The sequence below is a fragment of the Bactrocera neohumeralis genome, chromosome 3 (assembly GCF_024586455.1).
Source record: "Bactrocera neohumeralis isolate Rockhampton chromosome 3, APGP_CSIRO_Bneo_wtdbg2-racon-allhic-juicebox.fasta_v2, whole genome shotgun sequence".
Taxonomy (NCBI): domain Eukaryota; kingdom Metazoa; phylum Arthropoda; class Insecta; order Diptera; family Tephritidae; genus Bactrocera; species Bactrocera neohumeralis.
In genome coordinates, this window is record NC_065920.1 from 72,667,897 (window position 1) to 72,688,084 (window position 20,188).

The 20,188-nt window shown below is 35.2% G+C and overlaps 2 protein-coding genes across 2 annotated transcripts in view; both read right to left on the bottom strand.

Moving 5' to 3' along the window:
* Positions 1–20,188, bottom strand: part of LOC126752165 (uncharacterized) — a 565,185-nt gene that overhangs the window by 137,995 nt on the left and 407,002 nt on the right. The window lies entirely within an intron of this gene.
* LOC126752190 (heat shock protein 27) lies at positions 14,929–16,361 on the bottom strand. Its single transcript, XM_050462812.1, has one exon. It carries the CDS (start codon positions 15,940–15,942, stop codon positions 15,208–15,210), a length of 735 nt encoding a protein of 244 aa, XP_050318769.1. The 5' UTR covers positions 15,943–16,361; the 3' UTR covers positions 14,929–15,207.

A 20,188-nucleotide genomic window follows, 5' to 3' on the forward strand; every position in this document is an offset into this window, starting at 1 on the left:
GTAGTGAAAGCATGCGTTTGTTATTATATCTTTATACCCTTTAGTAAGTTTGCCAAAAAGTTTGTAACACCCAGAAGGAAACGTCGGATAAGTTATAAAATATATACATTTATAAATGATTAGCATAGTGTGATGAGTCTGTCTGTCTCTTTGTACCTATACGAACTAGTACCACAGCTTTTGAGACATACTTCTGAAAATTTGGAAACGTAATTTTTTCCTCGAGATGCTGCTCATATGTCGAGCCCGCCAATATCGGACATCTTTAGCTTATAGCTGTCATACAAACTGAACTATCAAAATTAAGACTTTGTATATAAAATTTTCATAGTTAACGAGATATCTTCGCGAATTTTGGCATGGGTTAATATCTTAAGTAGCAGTAAAGTTTCCGAAGTAATTTTGCTGTTCAGACCACTACAGCGTATAGCTGCCATACAAATTGTTCAAACGAAAAACCACCCTTGTATGGAAAACTTTTTCATTTACCAATAAATATTCACGAAATTTTGCGTATATTATTATCTTAAGAAGCCGTAAAATTTCCGAACAAATTGCTCTGATTCGATCACTATAGTAAATAGTAACCATACAAACTGAACGCTGCAAATTAAGTCATTGTTTAGAAAAATTTTTTATTTGACAAAATATCTTTACAAAATTTGGCATATATTACTGTCTAAAGTAGCGGTAAAATCTCCAAGGAGATTGTACAAATCGGACTACTATAACTAATAGCTGTCATACGAACTGTTCGGTGAAAATCAAGTTCTTGTATGGAAAACTTTTTTTTATTTCACAATATATTTTCACGAAATTAGGCACGAGTTATTATCTCAAGAATTCATAAAATGTCCAAAAATTATTTGGATCGGACGACTGTAGCATATAGCTGTCATACAAACTCATCGATAAGAATTGAGGTCTTATATGGAAAACTTTTTTATTTGTCAGTATATTTTCACGAAATTTGGTATATATTATTTTTTAAAATAACGCTTTAAACTCTGAAGAAATTCTTTAGATCGGATAACTGTAGTTTGTAGCTGTCATACAAATTGAAATATCATAATCAAGTTCATATATGAATTCTTTTGTATTATTTTAGTGTATTATAGCTTCATTTTTCCTTATTAGTGAAAAAAAAATAAAATATTAAGAGGACCCCTTTTATATGTAAGACCCTGAATTCTCAACAATAATGGTCTTCCACAATTTTCTCATGGACCTCACCATTCAAAAGTTGTTCAAATTTAAAGTTTGATTATTTCAAATCTCTGTTTTTGCGTGAGTTTTATAACTGGTTAACAAAAAAAATATTATGATAATAATATTTATTATGTATGCTGTACTATGTCTGTAACTATGTATGTTCATTCATAACTATTATAAATATGGCTATTATATATTATATATATTATATATTACATATTAAGATATTAAATACGCATAAAATACACACACTGCTACGCCTACTTTACAAAAATAAAATTTTTATGAATATTAATATCGTGTGTGCATTAAATGTTTACGCACTTCAAGCTAGATTTCTGCATAAATATTTATGCTGTGAAGGCAGTAAACTTTCAGCTGCTGTGAGTGAGATTTCTACAAGTAACAACAGCTATAGCATGGTAGTATGTGTGTGTGCGTCCGTTAGTTATGTCTAAAGAGCGAGCATATTTTAAACGCTGCGATGGGTTATAATAATTTATGAATATATGACATTTATTTTATTTTGCATACACAATCTGGCAGTGATTTTGAGTTATGAGCTGACTTACATATCTGAGTGTGTGTGCGTGTGTGTGGGGTTGCAACTGCAGCTCAAGACTTCACGTGCAGACAATTTTATAGCAATCGCTCGAGTATTTATGTGCAGTTATTTATTTTTTTCTTAGTGCGCACTAACACTATGTGCATGCGTGTGTAGGTGAGAGTGTGCATATGGAGCAATCAGGGTCATGTTTTCATGATTTATGACAGGTAATTTGTATGCAGCTTTAACATATGACTAAATAAATGTTGTCGTATTTATTAAAGCAGCTCATATGCAAAATAACGTGCTTAGCTGCTTGAGCTGAATTGAACTTATGCTTTGTTCGATGCGCTGCTTGGCGTTTGGCTCCTGCTGTTTTGTGACATTGACTTAAGAATATGCACATGAAGTTTAATATTTGCGTAGATTTAATACGCAAATGTTTTGGGAAGCTTTGTTTGGTATTTTATTATGAATTAAATAATTTAATGCTGCATTTTAGTTGCTATAATGTCGTTCAAAGTTGCATTTCTTATAGCACAAAAGGTATAAAAATGTTTTGATCTTAATGCTGATTGATCAGTTTGTATGACAGTTATACGCTATACTGTTCCGATCTGAACAATTCTTAAGCGATTTTAGCGCTATCTTTGACAATGGTCTGTGCGAAATTTCGTGAAGATATTGTGTCAAATAAAAAAGTTTTCCTTACAAGGACTTGTTTTTCATTCAACAGTTTGTATGGCAGCTATATGCTATAGTGTTCCGATCTGAACAATTTCTATAGAAGTGTTAGAGTTGTCTATGACAATGGTCTATGCCAAATTTTGTGAAGATATTTCGTGTAATGAAAAACTTTTTCATACAATGTTATTATTTTTTTGACCAGGTTCTATGGCAGCTATATGCTATAGTAGTCCGATCTGAATAACTTCTTTGGAGATTGTAGCACTAGTTTGAGAAATAACTCCTGCCGAATTTCGTGGTGATATCGTGTTCAATAAAAAGTTTTTTATACAAGAACTTTTTTTTCTGAAGATCCGATTCCGAAAATAGGCAGCTTCTTTCAGAGAAATATATGTGAACTAAATATCAGATCGATATCTCGAAAATTGAGGTATTAATTCGCGTATGCGCACGGACGGATAGCGTGCTATGCTAACCATTCACATATATACATATTGTCTCATAAAATGCAAAATAACGCAACATCACTTTTCATAAGTTTACAGGCAAAGAAAAACATTTTAATTGAAGCCACTCATATTGAAACGAAAATTGAATTTTGGTTATAAAATAGTATGTATTGGTTATCAAATGGTTATACAATAGTTATATATTGGTTATCAAATTGCTTATATACTGTTTATTATATCTGACAGCGATTTCCGATTGTTTTTTGATGTTCCGAATTGTTTGCATTTTAGGTAACAATATATTCATTACAAACTTCGTAGCAAAGTTGATATTACCTCTCAGGCTATAAACATTATATTTTTATTTATTACTATATATTATTATAATATTTATTATTTTATTAAATTTATTGTATATTTTACTTTTTTTTTAATTTTAAAAAATTTTTCTTCTGAAATATCTATTAATTTTTTAAGGTTAAATCGCTGTAAAGTAGTATAACTCAAAAATTGCATGGTACCACTAAATATACAATGCAATTTTCTTGATTATCCAATATCATCGTTTCATAAATCTAAACAAATTCATCTTAACCGAAAAAAGGAACTGCATATTACACTTCCAACCAATTTCTATTTCGAGGACATCACCCAAAGTGCTTGGCTCATGCCCCAGCAGCAGCACAAACAGTTTATTATAAGCAAGCAAAATTATCGAATTCATGAAAAAATTTGATTTATGCAAATCGATAGCATGCGCCCGAAAATATGCAATTTCCTGTGTAATGATAATCTAACGGGAAACGCAAGAAAAAATTCAAAATGTATTTATGCAAACACGAGCAGTAAGCAGCACGCCGAAGGATGTGCTGTAAACAACCCAAAACAGAGAGAACAACAACAATAACTTATAGTGAGAGCTACTTGAAGTGCGCTTTATTGTCACCGCGGCAACACAGCGCCATTGTTTACACGTCGTACACAAAATCAAGGCACAAAATCACATTGGCACAATTTTGCAACAATATACAATTTGCTGGCACGCACAAACACATACTATGTGTGGTATGTATCGTTGTGTGGCACGTTGTATGCTGCCTTTTCGTTATTTTCACATGTTTATGCAAAAATCGTGTAGTTTGTCATGGTTGGCAGCCTTGTAACCCAGTCATAGTTTGTTCTGTAATCTCATTTACATACATTTTTCACCAGAGGTGGAGTGTTTTTCAGCTGAAATATGTATTTGTAGTGGCATTTTAGGAGTATTCACTATGTCGCTAGTTTAATCGAATTCGAAGCATACCTTTAGGAGGATTTCGCTTTTGTGTGAGACAGAGATTAAGTTTAAATAAACAGTGTTAGCTATATTAAATGAAATTAGAACTTTTCAGTAGCTTCATTGGTCTCTTCAGGAAATATGATTAGATAGTGGAACTAGTTCTTTAATTAAATGCCTCTTTGGAAAATTTTAAGTAAACATTTAGTAGGATTTCAGTTTGTGTGATGCTGAGATTAAGTTATAGTACAACAGTGGCATCCATAGGAAATAAAATTGAAACCTTTTAGTAGTTTTCTCCAGATTTTTAAGACATTTTGTAAATTAGAGAGCTCTTTTATATAATTTGAAGCATACTTTTTGGAGGATTTCGTTTTTGAATGGGACTGAGATTAATTTATAGTACTATAGTAAATAAAATTAGAACTTTTTAGTAGCTCCTTTGGTCGCTTAAAGAAATTTTATTAGTTAGTGGAACTAATTATTTAATTAAGTATCTCCTTAATGAAAGTTAAAGAGTACATTTAAGAAGATTTCGTTTTTGGGTGAAACTGAGATTAAGTTATTCACAACAATAGTACTTATAGTAAATTAAATCAGAACTTTCTAGTGCTTCCCTTAGTATTTTTAAGAAATTTTGTAAATTAGAGACCTCATTTATATAATTTGAAGCATACTTTTTGGATGATATCGTTTTTGGTTAAGACTGAGATTAAGTTATCCACAACAGTAGCACCTACATTTTATGAAATCCGAACTTTTTAGTAGTTTCTTGATATTTTTAATTTTTTTTTTGTAAATTGGATACCTCTTTGATATAATTTGAAGCACACATTTCGGGGGATTTTTTTTTTAAGTGACATTGAAATTAACTAACAATAAGGCAATGCTATCTATAGTAAATGAAGTAAGATGGTTTCTGGTGGTTAACGTGGTTTCTTTGGTTAATTTGATTATAGTCAAATGGTTAAGGAAATAAAATTGATTGTGACAATATGCTAGTCTTTTTATTTCTTGAAATCTTCGAAACACATACTCCTGTACTCTCGTTCGTGGGTATTATGGACTTCCAGAATCTTTGAACTGTTACGGATAGGCTTGGACGGGAAATAAAATATATTCTTTACACTTTTTTGTGAAAAAACAGCATTTCTGATCTAAAAAGTTTATTAGAATCAACTTTTAGCACCTTGCAATCCTTATTCAAATTCCTTCAGGAGAGAAACGAGCAGATGTTACCCTTATTTCATTCTTTCGAACGCCTCTAGCGAACTCAGCAAGCGTTGATCATCAATTAGTATTTGTGGAGTTGCGAAAGTCTTCTGTCAGAGAGTCAAGTCCATTAAACTGCCAGATCTTAGCAAGTTTCACATAGACACGATGTTCTAACTGGACACTGTCCCATTGGCATACACGCGGTGAGGCATAACTTGTTAAGTTTTCAAGGAGAAAGATGAAGGGGATCCATCTAAATACTTTTTCTTCTCAGTTGCATACTTTCTACGAACCTGTCGAATTGGCTGGAATTGATATTAGTAGCCTCAATAAATTTATGGCAGAATCAGGGTGTTTTGTGGATATGCGACGATCTTCTTGAACCATATCTAAGGATTCTGGGCAAAACAACAAACCTCTGCAGATGTCTAGGTTAGTTGATAAAAAAGCAGTCCTAACCTCACCTAGTTAGTATCCAGATCAAAACTAAGAACTACTCTAAAGACCACCTAAGACAGACTAGTTCTAGTTTAGCTATAGAAACAATAATAATTTTAGTTTGTTTAAGATCGAAGCTCTATCGACTACAGTCTAAGTCAGAAGTATTTATCGAAACTCTCAATTTTTTCCATCAAATGAACTCTCGTCCAGCAAACTGTGTTCAGTAAAATAATCTACAGCACGTTGGCGTTCCGCAAAAGGAGGCCTACCAAATTGATCAGTGCGAAATTCATATGCGAAAAGAAAATGTGAGTAGGACATTTTAGTACTCCAGAAACTATGTTACAATTACAGTATGTTACCACAAAGATCGGAAGTGGCAGTTCACGAAATCTCCTTGCACTAGCATGGTAGATAGTCTACCAAATGAATGCCTACATGACGCCAAAGCTACCAAAGGCCCATAAACAACTTCCAAATTGTAGCAAACCGAAGAAAAGTAAACTCAATGGGGCACAGCTATCGTTGATTACAACAAAAGTCAAAAAAGCACAGTTTTAGGCAAACAACAGAATAGGCAGAAAGCAAAGAGAGACAGCAAAGCAATTGAATATCTTGCGGATATTTATTGAAGCGACCCAACTGTTAAAGAGCGCAGTGAAAATTGCTCCGAATATGCAAGTGACCCAATGCTGTGAATGTTGACTATTTGCACAAATACAATTTCGCAGACCTTTTGCAGTCACAGAGCTTACCCCAACTATACGAGGCAAAGACTAGGAAAAGCTGTCGTATCAGCCGTCAATGAAACAATGCGAACTTAATTGGAATTGACTGCCTACTTTTAGGCGTAGTAACGGGTATGCATTGCGCGCACAGACAACAAGCTCTTAGAAATACAAAGGTATTTTAGTATGTGGGATACCGGGAGGCAAAATGCGTTATGCTAGTTGTCTGCAACATTTGTAGCATACATTTAGGCTGTGCCTTTAGATATTGCTTGAAATGTCAAACGCTGGCTGAAGTTCACGCAAACGCTTTGAATAATGTGCGTTGGGTGCTGCGAAACTGAAAGATAATCAAGCATTTTTTTGATAGGAAAAGAGGTAGAGAGCTTGGTAATTTCATATTTTGTCTTTTTCGAGGATTTTGTGAACGTTTCTGCTTGATTTGATTATGGATATTTGTAGTTCAGCATAATTTATGTTGGAGGCAAATCAAATCAATTTATATGTACACGCACGTAATTGCAATTAAGTAAAGAATTATTTGATAGTAAAACATAGAAAAATATACTGACTTAAAATATGGCTTCTCTTTTTGGGCGATATACTAACGAAAAAAGCCAAAGGAGAACGTATTGCATACTTTTTGGTGCTTATAATTCGAAAATCAACTGATTAGCCAACAGAAAAGTTAAATTTGTATAGATCTATAGATCAGCTTATAGAATTCTTAACATAATTTTGTGAGCAGAAAAGATCACAAAAATTTTTCGAAGCAAATATTTCTTTCCACTTACAAATTTGCATAATTATAGGCTACATTTAACTTTTCAAAGTAAAACATAGTTCTTGGCTAAGATTATTTCGGCATAACTCAAATTTAACACAAGTTTTTAACAAGCATTAAATATTTATGCATTCTAATATAAGTTCCGAAGACATTTACATACATTTCTCAGCTTCAATAAATATAAACGAGCACTACAGCTGCCTCCCAACTATGAAAACACCTTTTTTATGTAAAATTATTATAAAATATTTTCCTATACATAAAGAATTTGCATAATTTTCTCATAAATGCTGCACTTAACTCAACCCGAAAACTTGTAATGAGAGTTGTGCAGTATAATTTAGGGCACTTAATGGCCACTAGAGCCACTTGAGTGCAAGCATGTGCATATTGCTTCGTATGAAAATGATTTGTAAGCCAAATAAAGCAACTTTGGAAGTACTTACATACACATACATGTGAGAACCTTTGTGGAGGCAATGTTGTAATGGGTTTTAAAGTGTATCAAGCGCTTTTTGCCGAAAAACAAATAAAATGAAGAACTTTCAGCTTAATATTTTCAAAATTTACCTTATAATTTCTGAAATATTGCTGTAGAACTTACTTAGTGGATTTAAGTATAAAATATTTAGGGTAAAATGTTTTGAAGACTTTTATTTAGATATATTATGCATACTGATGTAAGGCTTTAGATTTACTATAAATAAATGTAATAAAGACTTGACTTACAAATTTTTTTATGGTGGATTTTATGGCCACTGTTTCCAACCGAAGTTACACTTTTCACAAAAGCAAAAGATTTCTTACAAGAACTCGATTTTAATCAGACAGTTTGTACGGAAACTATTAGCTAAAGTGATCAGAACTGAACTATTTTTGGAGGGACTGTCCCTTCTTCTTCTTCTTTATTCACTATCGTAGACACCGCTTACGCAGCTACAGCCAGGTTAAAATCCGTGCCAGTCATTTCTTCTTATCGCCATTTGGCGGCAATTCGAGGTACCAAGTGCAGGCAGGTTCAACACCTTCCTCTACTTCCCCCGACCGGTACTGAATAGAAAATTTTTAACGCTAGAGTGTTCTCCTCCATCCGAAAAAAATGACACACAAGGATCGTTCCTAAGTTCCAAAGATTCTTTTTGAATCTAGCGCCCCCTGGTTGCGTCATCTATATGTCAGCTAGTGCGTTAGAATCTGCTATCTTTATCGACTGTCCAGTCAGAATTTCATGACATTTCATATATTGGAAGTGAAGTTATTGCGTTTTAAGTGTCAGTATGTTTGTGTTATCGGTGCGAAAATGAGCTTCGAACAAAGAGCCAACATTAAGTTTTGTTTAAAAATTGGTACAACTTTTACCGAAACATTTTAATTGATGAAAAAAGTTTATGGCGATGATTGTATATCCCGTAGTAGAGTGCACGAGTGGTTTCAACGTTTTCCAAATGGTCGTGAGGACATAAATGACGATCAACATGTGGCTCAATCAAAATCCGTGATCACCGGGAATTCCATCGAAACTGTGCGTGAATTCATCAAAAATCAACCGAAATCTTCATTGAAATTCATGGAAATGGAATTGAACTTCTCCAAAAAAACGATTTATCGCATTTTGACCGAACATTTGGGCTTACGAAAGGTGTGTGCACGGTTTGTTCCGCACAAATTGACTGACGACCAAAAATTGTTCAGAATCCAACATTCTTACTTTGCGGGAAAATGCATTTGCCCATGAAAGGAAAGCGTTATGCAGACGTAGAGGCCATTCAAGAGGCTTGCACCGGCATACTGGCGGCCATACCGGTCAACGAGCTAAACACTCTTTCGACATGCTTTTGGACCGTGAAAAAAGCTGTATTGAAGCAGAAGGAGACTATTTTGAATGAAATAAATTGACACTCCTTTCAGATAGCGTAGCCACTGTCTCTCGCTGAATTATGTCAATATAGCCGTATGTCTCGTACAGCTTATTGTTCCATCAATTGTGGTATTCATTGTTACCAATGCGCAAAGGACCAAAAATCTTCCACAAAGCATTCTCCCAAACTATTCTGTGGCCGACTAATCAGATGATGTCATTGTCCATGTCTCCGCATCATATGACAATAAAGGAATAAGGGATTATAAAGTTTGATCTACATGGCAAAATGGACGCAGCTCGTCATGTCGATTCCTTCTGCGAGTTACAAAAATCGTGGGAAACTTAATATATTTAGTTCTAGATATAATAGTATAAGATCATAGTAAAATTGGTCATAAAATAAATAAACAACCTTAAGGCCGACCAACCGAAAGTTTTTGGTTTTTTTACACTCTCTTCTGGAACACTAGTTTACTGCCTTCAGCACTTACTCGCTTGACAGACAGTAGTCTCGCAGAGAAATAGCTGATGGTCCGCCCTTCTTTGAAAATCACTTTGCGAAGTTATTTTCTATGTTACTTTACTATCGGACAGGCAATAAAATATTGACTTTACACCCTTCGACAAAACATAGAGGTTATTCTGGCATTTTTCGTGAATGAAATCTAAAAAAAGTTCTGTCTATACAATGACCTACAGTCGAAAAAATGGACAAAATTCCATTACCAAAATTTGATTTTTGATTAGAGAACTTTATACTTTATACTTTAACCGAATATTTTCTCAATATAATTGTAGTTACTACAGCAAATTAAAAAAAATGCTTTTCGAGAAAGAAATTTTAAAGGTGAACGAGCAGAGCTAATCGAATTTAGCGGTTACTCCTTAGAAGCCTGTAACTAAAAAAAATATTTGAAATTTTCATTTAAACTTTTGCTATGTTTTTTTTAAGGTTGATGCTATCATTAAAACAATTAAAAATCATTTCTCGAATTTTCATTTCAGCTGTATCTCTTAATGCTTTGGCTGCCAGTCTATCACCGGTCATAACGACAGATATCTGCTCCCAGCTGTCAAGCAAACATATACATGTAATGCTTTGACCCAGGCGTTTATCACCGATGATACTCTGGCAACCAATGTGTTAAAAAGCAGCCTGTTGACTTACTTGCTTCAAGTCTTAAAGTTAGTTTGTGATCAAAAGTCTTTTGAGAAATTTCTAAACTTATTGAAAATAGAACAGAATATAATATCAGTGAATTCAGCAGAGCGTGCCAGTATTTGGAGAGTAAATACGACTTCACCTCATTAATATTTAGATATAATTTTGTTCGTATCTTTCTTAAAATGATGATGAAGTGTCCATGTCTTTTATATTACTGTAATTTCGGTGTGAATCTTAATTTTATGAAGCTTGTAAAACATAATTTTATATTCACTATTTTTATTTTTTTCAATTTAGTTAACAACATGAACTTTTATGATTATGAATAAATCTTTTGCCGAAAAATATGTTTTTAGAATTCGCATTTTTTATCTAAAAAATAAGTTTTTTTAACCTTTTAACAATATATTACTGCAACAAATATTTTCAACATTTGACTACAAGAGGCACTGCCGCATACAAAGAAAAATATGTTTTATATTTGCTCCCACTTTTATCATCTACTTTGTGGCCGAGTCTTTATATATACGTATATATATGTATGCAGTTAACGCATTTTTACGCCTGTATCTTTTTACAGCCCATTTGCACGCCATAACTGGGTAGGTGGTGCATGGCCAGCAAACCCCGGTGACATAAATAATATTTCACTGTGCAACGCCTAATTTAATAGCGAGGAATTTGTTAGCAGCTTGACAGTAAAATGCAAACAAAAAAATCTCACAAAATATATTTATGTACAGATATATTTATATATATAGTATATTCCATACTGAAACATGAGCGCAGGTTTATTAATGCAACGATGCGGCGGTGGTCCATGAAAGGCATATAAAAGGCACTAAAAACTGCATACAGAGAGCATGGCGCGAACTGCTGTTTTCTTCACAAATACACACACGCATACACACATACTATGAACCAAGTGATGGGCAATAAAGTTGCTAATATTTGCAAGCGTCAAAGAGTAAATGACCTCGTCGTCAACAACAATTGCTATGACGCAACAAATCGTAAAAGAGCACATTCAACATAAAAATATTGCATTTTGACTTTTTTCCTTTCGCTTTTCTACACGCGTCCGCCATATACTGTCGCTTATTTGCAGGCAGACAGCGAAGAAGCACCACAGTAGCTACAGGCTGTCATATACTTGTAGATGTTGCGAAGCCTTCCCTCTCTATAAATGCACTGAATCAGCTGGACTCTTGCCGCACGTGTGGTTTTTGCTGCGTGTGTGTGTGTCATATTCCAAGAATGTCACTTGAAATTGCCACGCGCTTTATTACGTGCAGGCTCGTAAACAACATGCCACCATAACCGCCAGGTGACGTATGTGTTAACAACAGTGAAATCGTAAAAAATTATATATTGTGAACACAGATACATATATATTCGTTTAATATTGGGTGGCAACAAAGCAGCCAGGGCATAGATGGCACGCTTTAACGCATATATAATATTTTAGAAGGTACTTGTTATATTTGCTAACAAAATGATTATGTGCTTTATTGTTCTCGAAGAACCTTTTGAAGAACTTTTCGTTTAATTTATATAAAGTTTAGGTGTGGCTCATAAATATTATTACTTAAGGCTGAGTGAGGTCGACAAAGGTTCTTCTTAAAATTTCATATACGATTATAAATACTTCTCCGACTATAGAATACAATCTCTGGTTTTTAGTTTTGCGTCTTTTCTTCAATGTTTGGTCATGATGATCCCAGCATTTTGGCATGAGATTGCAACTACAAAATTATACACCCAGTTCTTTGCTACGAATATATCTGTATGAAGTATGTCTTTAGAAATCCATTTATTATATCCTTGTCATCTCACTAAAAATAAACCACCATCCTCTTGAATAAAATCTTTCAAAATTACACGTAATATTAAATAATTATGAACTCATGATTCATGTCACGAAGCGTAAAGAGGATTTCACTTAATGGATGTTTAGTTAAAAAACACCGGGTCTTTTGGTATGAGTCTTGCGATGTTCGCTCTTCACATAAATGTTTAACTATTAACAGTTAAATGAATCCATATGAGAAATTGAGGTCATCTACTAGTTGCTTAAAGCTAAAGCTCTATAGAGAGCTACCAAATCAAAGAAATTCCTGATTACCAAATACTTGCTTTTGATAGAAATTTTTATTAAATCTTTTACCGAACCATTCGATAGCACTATCTTATAATCGGCTGACAATATTATTATACAACTTGTCTCCAAAATATGAGAGTAAATATTTTTTTCAAATATTAAGATATGCATACTGAATCGAACAACGAACTAGCATAACTTCCAGAAATTGGTGGAATATATATCTTCAGTGAATCGTAAATAAAACTGGTATAAAATGCATAAAATGGTATAACATAACTGGTATAATATATTCACTTCCTTCTCCAAACAATTGTTAATAGTAAAACGAACAAAGAACTTGCATAACTTCCAGAAATTGGTGTAATATATAACAGTATGCGATTACACCACTTTGAATCGAACAGAAAATTGGTATAAAATACATAAAATGGTATAATATATTAAAGACATAATAGCACAATATTATAACGATTCAGTGACTCGTTTCTTGTCCGACAAAACTTACACAATCTAATAAAATTGCAAATGTAACACTTGATCCATTAATTGACTAACATATGTATAATACTTCACTAAGCCATTGATAACGGCGAATTGAATAGAAAACTGACATAACTTCCAAAAATTATTGGAATATACAACAGTAAGCGATTATACCAATTTAGTGAATCGAACAAAAACTAGTATAAAATACATAAATGGCATAATAGTATACCACTTTATTGACTCGAATAAAGAACTGGTAAAATTCACAAAAATTTACACAATCTAATAAAGTTGGGAACATACCACATAATCAATTGATTGACTAACATACTTCCCTTCCCCATTGATAACAGTGAATCGAACAAAAAAGCTGTCATACCTTCCTTAAATTGGCATAACTAAGTGTTAATATATTGGTATGCGATTACATCAATTCTGTGAATTCAACAGAAAACTGATGCAGCACACATAAACTGGTATAATCTAATAAAGACAGAATATATTTAGTACACCACCTTAGCGAATCGAAACAACTGCTATATAACACAAAATGTGGCATAATCTAATAATGATGAGATTATACCACTTTATCCATTGATTGACATAATATGTTGTATATGATAGGTGTATTTTTGCTTCCATATGTATGTCAAGTAAGTTCTTGTGACGAAGCAGAACTCATAAAACTCATCTGTCTTCTCATGCTGTAGAGTAAAATTTTTAGAACGATTAAATAAAATCCAACCATAATTGCGATTCCATATTTGAAATTTTGATAAAACTTCTAGTGATAAGTTGAAACTTGACGAAGTTCACAATAAGTGAACGATACGGTCCTTGAAAATCGTCAGGCAAGTGTTAACGAGATGGCAAGAGAGCTCCACATCTCTCACGAGTTCGTTCGAGTCATTTTGGTGAATATTTTGGGTATAAAATGCGTTAATGATCGACTTGTCCCATCGGAGTTCTGTTTGCCATATTGTGGCATCCTGCGAAAACGGCCAGAATTGTTGAAGAGCAATGCATGGATTTTACAAGATGATAATGCATCGCATCAAGCCACGAGTATGACCGAATTTAAATCCAAAAAAGCATTGAATACCATCGATTCACCACCGTATTCACCAGATTTGGCTCCGTGTGATTTTTTTTTTGTTCCCAAAACTCAAACTGCCGCTTCCCTGGAATCCATTTTCTGTCGATCGAAGAGATAAAACAAAACTTGGTGAAGGAGATGAAGACCATCCCAAAAACTGCTACGAGAAATATTCGAGAACTGGAAAAATCGTTGGCTTAAATGTATTACCATACACCTGGTGGGGAATACTTTGAGGGCGAGAAAATAAATATTGATAAATAATTAAATATTTTGCCTTTTGTTTAGAATTTACGGGTACATTTTCACAATGTATCTGCCAGGCGGGAGACTTCTCAATTGGCCTGTTAGACTTAGCTTCCACCGTTCGTCATTTATACTCTTCGGAATAAAATATTTCAATGTCCCTTCGAATACCATATCTAACGAGTATATGTAGTATAGAGGCGTTCGAGTAGTATTACGCCTTGCATCAACTTCTTTTAAGCACGAACTCTAATCTATGTAGATATATAAATAGATCCTGTCATAAAATTACTTTCTTCGCCAATAAGAAACAATACACGCTTTGGTTTCGTGTCCTTAGAAGTTTTCTAAGCACCAAAATTTATTTATTTTATTGATTTATTTAGTTAATAATATTATTAGCACTAGATGTTATTCTTTTTATTTTAATTTCTTGAGAGACCGTTAGTACATTAGACTAGAAACTTAGGCGTAGGTTAAGTATTTTGATAGCATCATTGTATTCCCGTTAAAGTAATAGTATATAGTATTGAATTAAGATTTTTCTAAATATGATAGTTACATATATTAGGTTTCAGCTCGAGGCTGGTGATAGCTACGCAAGTGCAACAGAATTATTTTTTTAAAGATTTTTCAAAAGTGATTTAAAGAACACTGTGCATAGTTTGGGTTAAATGTTTTGGCTGCGTTGGACGCAAGCACATTTTTCTTAAAATTGTTCAGTTGAAATACATAAGTTTCACAAAATTACTCGACACTACACCACCGCGGCCGCTCATCACTAATACATTCCTTTGCAACATTGCTGCGAATTTTTCTGTTTTCTCGACCAAAAGGCCTTGAAGCGCTGCTTGAAGTTGCCACGCCATTTCGCGCAAGTGCGAGCTGCCGCAGCATGCGTCACGTTTCATTTCGACTCATCTGTGGAGTCGAAACGCGCTTTCTTTGATTTATCACCAGCAGCCTCGCTTTCTTCAGTCAGCTCCGCATTTTCCACATTCTCCGCTGCACCATTCTCAATAGCCTTGGCGTCTTTCTCCGCAGTTGTGGCAGTGGTGCCGAAGTAAGCGCCGGTCGGTTCAATATCCACCAAACGCTCCACGTCGTCCAGTGGTGGCGGTGGTGGTACAATAATTGTCAGCACGCCATCGGTGGAACGCGTAGCTTTTGCCAAAGTGGCATCGTAATTCCTTGGTAATTTATATTTGCGCGTAAATTCACGTGTAATGCAGAATTTACTCTTCTCACCGCGGTCGTCCTTTTGCTTGCCCGCCAAAATAACGGTGTCATTGTTGCGCACCTTCAAGACGAGCTCGTCATCGCGGAAATGGTGCACATCGATGACAACCTTAAAGGTGCCCTTGCCATTGCTGTCCGGCTCATCGCCCGTCTCGATGGCCACACGACTAGCCAAGCACGAGCGATGACACCAAGGTCCATCGTCCGACCAGTGATGCATATGCCAGTCGCGCGCACACACATCCACATCGTAGTTGTGATGTGTGAAGGTCGACTTCCAGCGACGCGATGTTGGACACCTTGCATGATAGCTGAAGCTATCGAAAGGCCAGAGGCGCGTGGATGGCCAGTGCCAGAAGTGATCGTGCGGCCAATCCCAGTCATAGTCCCAATGTATGGGCATGTTGCTGTTGACCTACTGTATCGCTTACGTACTTCGTTTTTGTTGTTATCGCACGTTTTACGCCTCGCTGCGCGCCGGCATGAACGTCGTCGTCGTTATCGTATTTTCCTATCGTTGCCGATGTCGTTTCGTTCGATTTTTACTGTTTTTGTATTTTAGTTTCGCTGGTGTAGTTGTGGTTGCCGTTATGCAGCGACAACCAGAATTTTTTGGACGCGGCGCCAAAAAAAGTGTTGTCACCACCGCTCACGGCTCGTGCCAAGTTCGTACTGAATCGAGTGCGCGCTGAACAATTGGCAATGAAGCCTTCGCCTTCGCAAACTATGCGCTGGAATGCGAGGTGAATTTCATGCCAAACAAGCATTCATTATTTTACTTTCTAGTTAACTAGTTATGCAAAAATGTTGTCGTTAGGTAAAGGGCTGAACTTGCTTGAGGTTAAGGCAGTACGAAACTGTGGTGCTGTTTACTAGTCAACGCTGATGCTAATTATGTCGTAACTAAGGCGAAAGCAAAAAGTGATAAATCAGGAAGCTACTGGAACAATTTGAGTTGTGGTGCGACTTTGAGTTTCGAATTGAGTCGTTTTAGGGCTTAAGCTTTTTTGCTTGTATTTCAGGGTTTAGGAAGGAATTGAGTTCGATAATGAGCTCAAAGTAAAGGAAGAGGCTGGGGATAAGCTGAGGTTAATGTTGTGGTTAAGATTAAATTTAAAATTGAAATTATTGTTAAGATTAAAATTACTGTTAATCATAGGATTATGATAGAAGGATATTCAGAAGATTGAAGTTGAGAGTGGGGCTAAATTAGAGCTTCAGATAGAAGTTGAAATGGAGGTAGAGGTTGAGGTTGAGGTTGAGGTTGAGGTTGAGGTTGAGGTTGAGGTTGAGGTTGAGGTTGAGGTTGAGGTTGAGGTTGAGGTTGAGGTTGAGGTTGAGGTTGAGGTTGAGATTGAGGTTGAGGTTGAGGTTGAGGTTGAGGTTGAGGTTGAGGTTGAGGTTGAGGTTGAGGTTGAGGTTGAGGTTGAGGTTGAGGTTGAGGTTGAGGTTGAGGTTGAGGTTGAGGTTGATGTTGAGGTTGAGGTTAAGGTTGAGATTGAGATTGAGATTGAGATTGAGATTGACATTGAAATTGAGATTGAGATTGAGTTTGAGGTTGAAGTTAAGTTTGAAATTGAGATTGAGATTGAGGAAATGCGTTTCAGATTGATATTAAAATCAAAACTGGGATTGATATTGATATTGCGATTGAGATTGAAATTGTGATTGAAGCTGAGACTGTGTTTAAGATAAGGTTCAATTTTTGAATAAGAAATGTAATGCAGTGATAAATACAAATTGGTCTTCCGGCTTGAATTCGAAGAATATGTTGAGATTGTGTGTTTATCTCCTTTCTTTTGAGTTTTATTTTCTATTTGAGTTGGAAATTGGTGACTTTTGGCTTTCTACCAGTTACTAACTGAGTTGCGCATGGAAATGCAAAATCACTGTTAATACACCTATCTGTATACATATGTACAGTTGTATTGCCGCGTTCCATTGTTTGATCAATAATCGAATTTCGGAATAACAAGCACAGCAAACTAAACAGCGTTTAACTTTGCTCAGTGGGCCGTGACAGTTCAGCGCTTAAGTTTCCTTTCTACCAAAAGTTATAGACAACCACACAAACACAATCAGATAACGCTATATACTAATATGTATGTATGTGTACATTGTGGATATGCACTCTTATGCCGGTACATGGCGTCTGAGTGTACCAACGGTACACATATGCAACCATTTAGAGCTTTCTGGTGCTTCGGTATAACCAAGCCACGTGCCGCGTACGCTTTGCACCACTCCCAGTGGGCAACAGCAATATGCGCGAGCGGCCAAGCGATACAGTTAGAAGGCATGTAAGCATGTAAGCATGTAAGTAGGTAATAGCGTTGCGGTAAGCGAAACGCTCTTCGGAGCTTTGCGCTCATCTTTTCGTGTAGTGAATTTACACGCTTAACTTTCGCCGCGGAAGTGTAACTAATGAAATTCGTGACCTTTGAGATAGCAAAACAGCACAGTAGCAGTAACCACTCGTTGCAATGTTAGGCGAAAGTCGAGAGCAAAAAGTGGAAGATACATGGTGGCATGCAACATATGTACTGAGTAAAAAGTAAAGACACGGAGTTCGCTAGAAATGTTAGAATTTGTGTGGTAAATTTTATAAAATATATATGCATGTATGTGTGTGATTACAAATTAGAATTTTTTAAACACACTAAAGCTTTGTAATGCGGATACAAAGCTATGAAGCATGTAGAAGAGAATGCTTCGGAAAAAGTGTGGAGAATTGTTGTTTAGATGGCGTGGCTTTTTCTGCTATTCAACAGCAAGAACTATCAGACGCATAGACAGTTTAGTGATTGGTCGGAAATTAGATAATATACTTGAATGCTATTTATTTTCAAACCGGCTGGCGACAGCTGGACGCACTGGGACAATATGGCAAGGCAGCAAGGAAGCTGCGTTATCGAGTAATGTCAAAACAATGTAAAAATTATATTAAATAGAAAAAAATAAAATGAAGGACTTTAAGAAATTAATAAATGAAGCTAAAGTAGTGTTGTGTGTCCAAGTTTTAAGTTTTATAGAAACAATTATATTCAGACTTTTTGCGTAAACGTTGGCTTGGATTGCACCGAAGCCATAATACAAAAGTAGTTTGATGGGTCACTTTATATGGCCGCTATATGATACAGTAGTCCCATCTGAACTATTTGTTCTGAGGTTGCTCCGTTGCCTTAGAAAATAATCCATACAAAATTTCATGAAGATATATTATGAAATGAAAAAGTTTTCCATACAAGCACTCGATTCCGATCGCTCACTTTGTATGGCAGCTATATGCTATAGTGGTCCGATAGCGGTCATTCCGACAAATAGGCAGTTCTTTGAGGTGAAAAGAACGTTTGCCGAATTTCAGATCGATATCTCAAAAACTGAGGGATTAGTTTGCATAAATACAAAAAGACGGACTTGGTTAAATCGACTCAGCTCGTCATGCTGAATTTGTATATATCTTTCATATGGTTGCCGAAGTTTTCTTCGCGTATTGCAAACATCGCGATAAACTTAATATTCCTATTCAGGGAATAATAGTATGTGGGCATTGACTTGGACTTTGTCAGAACTCTTTTAAAAATTTTTCCTTTTTCCGTGAAAGTAATGCTTGCAGCATGAAAAGTTAAAAAAAATATGTTTCCATATTCTAAATGCCAAAAAGTGTTTAAGTAATGCTATTTAATTCACAGCTTGGCTTCAGGTGTATTTTGTAATTTAAGGAAAATCGTGTGAAAAGCTATATTATTAAGAAAATGAACGACATTTTTTTGTTTTTAATTTTAAGTAGAATTGAATATAGAATAATTTAGAAAATCAAGGAAATATTTCGCAAGCCTTATAAAAGTTAAATCACAAATAATCACATAACAAACAAGTAAAAACGTTAACTTCGGCTGCACCGAAGCTGATATATCCTTCACAGGTGCATTTCTTTTAGTAACTCAGTTTATATGGAAGCTATATGCTATAGTAATCCGATCAGAACAAATTTTTCGCAGATTATATTATTACCTTAAGCAGTAATCCAACAGTCAAATTTCGTGAAGATAACATACGTCAAATGCGTGTTACAAACTTTTCCAAACTTAATATATCAAGCCCTTGATTCCGTATCGTTACGGTTTGTAGTTAACAACAGCGCGCCAGCTTCTTTGCTATAGTAATATGATCCTTCTCCATTTCTTTGGAGGTCTTCATTGTTGCTTTAGAAAATAATCTATACCAAATTTTGTGAATACATCTCGTCAAATGCAAAAGTTTTCCATACAAGAACTTGATTCCGATCGTTCAGTTTGTATGGCAGCTATATGTTATAGTGGACCGATATCGGCAATTCCGACAAATGAGCAGCTGCGTTTGCAAAATTTCGAAACGATATCTTAAAAACTGACGGACTAGTTCGTACGAACAGACAGACAGACGAACATGGCTAAATCGACTCAGCTCGACATACTGATCATTTATATATATACTTTATAGGGTCTTCGACGCTTCCTTCTGGGTGTTACAAACTTCGTGACAAACTGAATATACCCTGTTTTGGGTATAAAAATAAGTGGACGAAATCCAGCACTGGGCGAATCTGTGGTAATGCAGGAATATCCGCTTCCTTTTTGTTGGTTTCGATTGTGAGGTGTCTTTCCTTT

Coding starts and splice junctions, on each gene's coding strand:
- LOC126752190 (XM_050462812.1), bottom strand. CDS start 15,942: ATGCCCATACATTGGGACTATGACTGGGATTGGCCGCACGATCACTTC.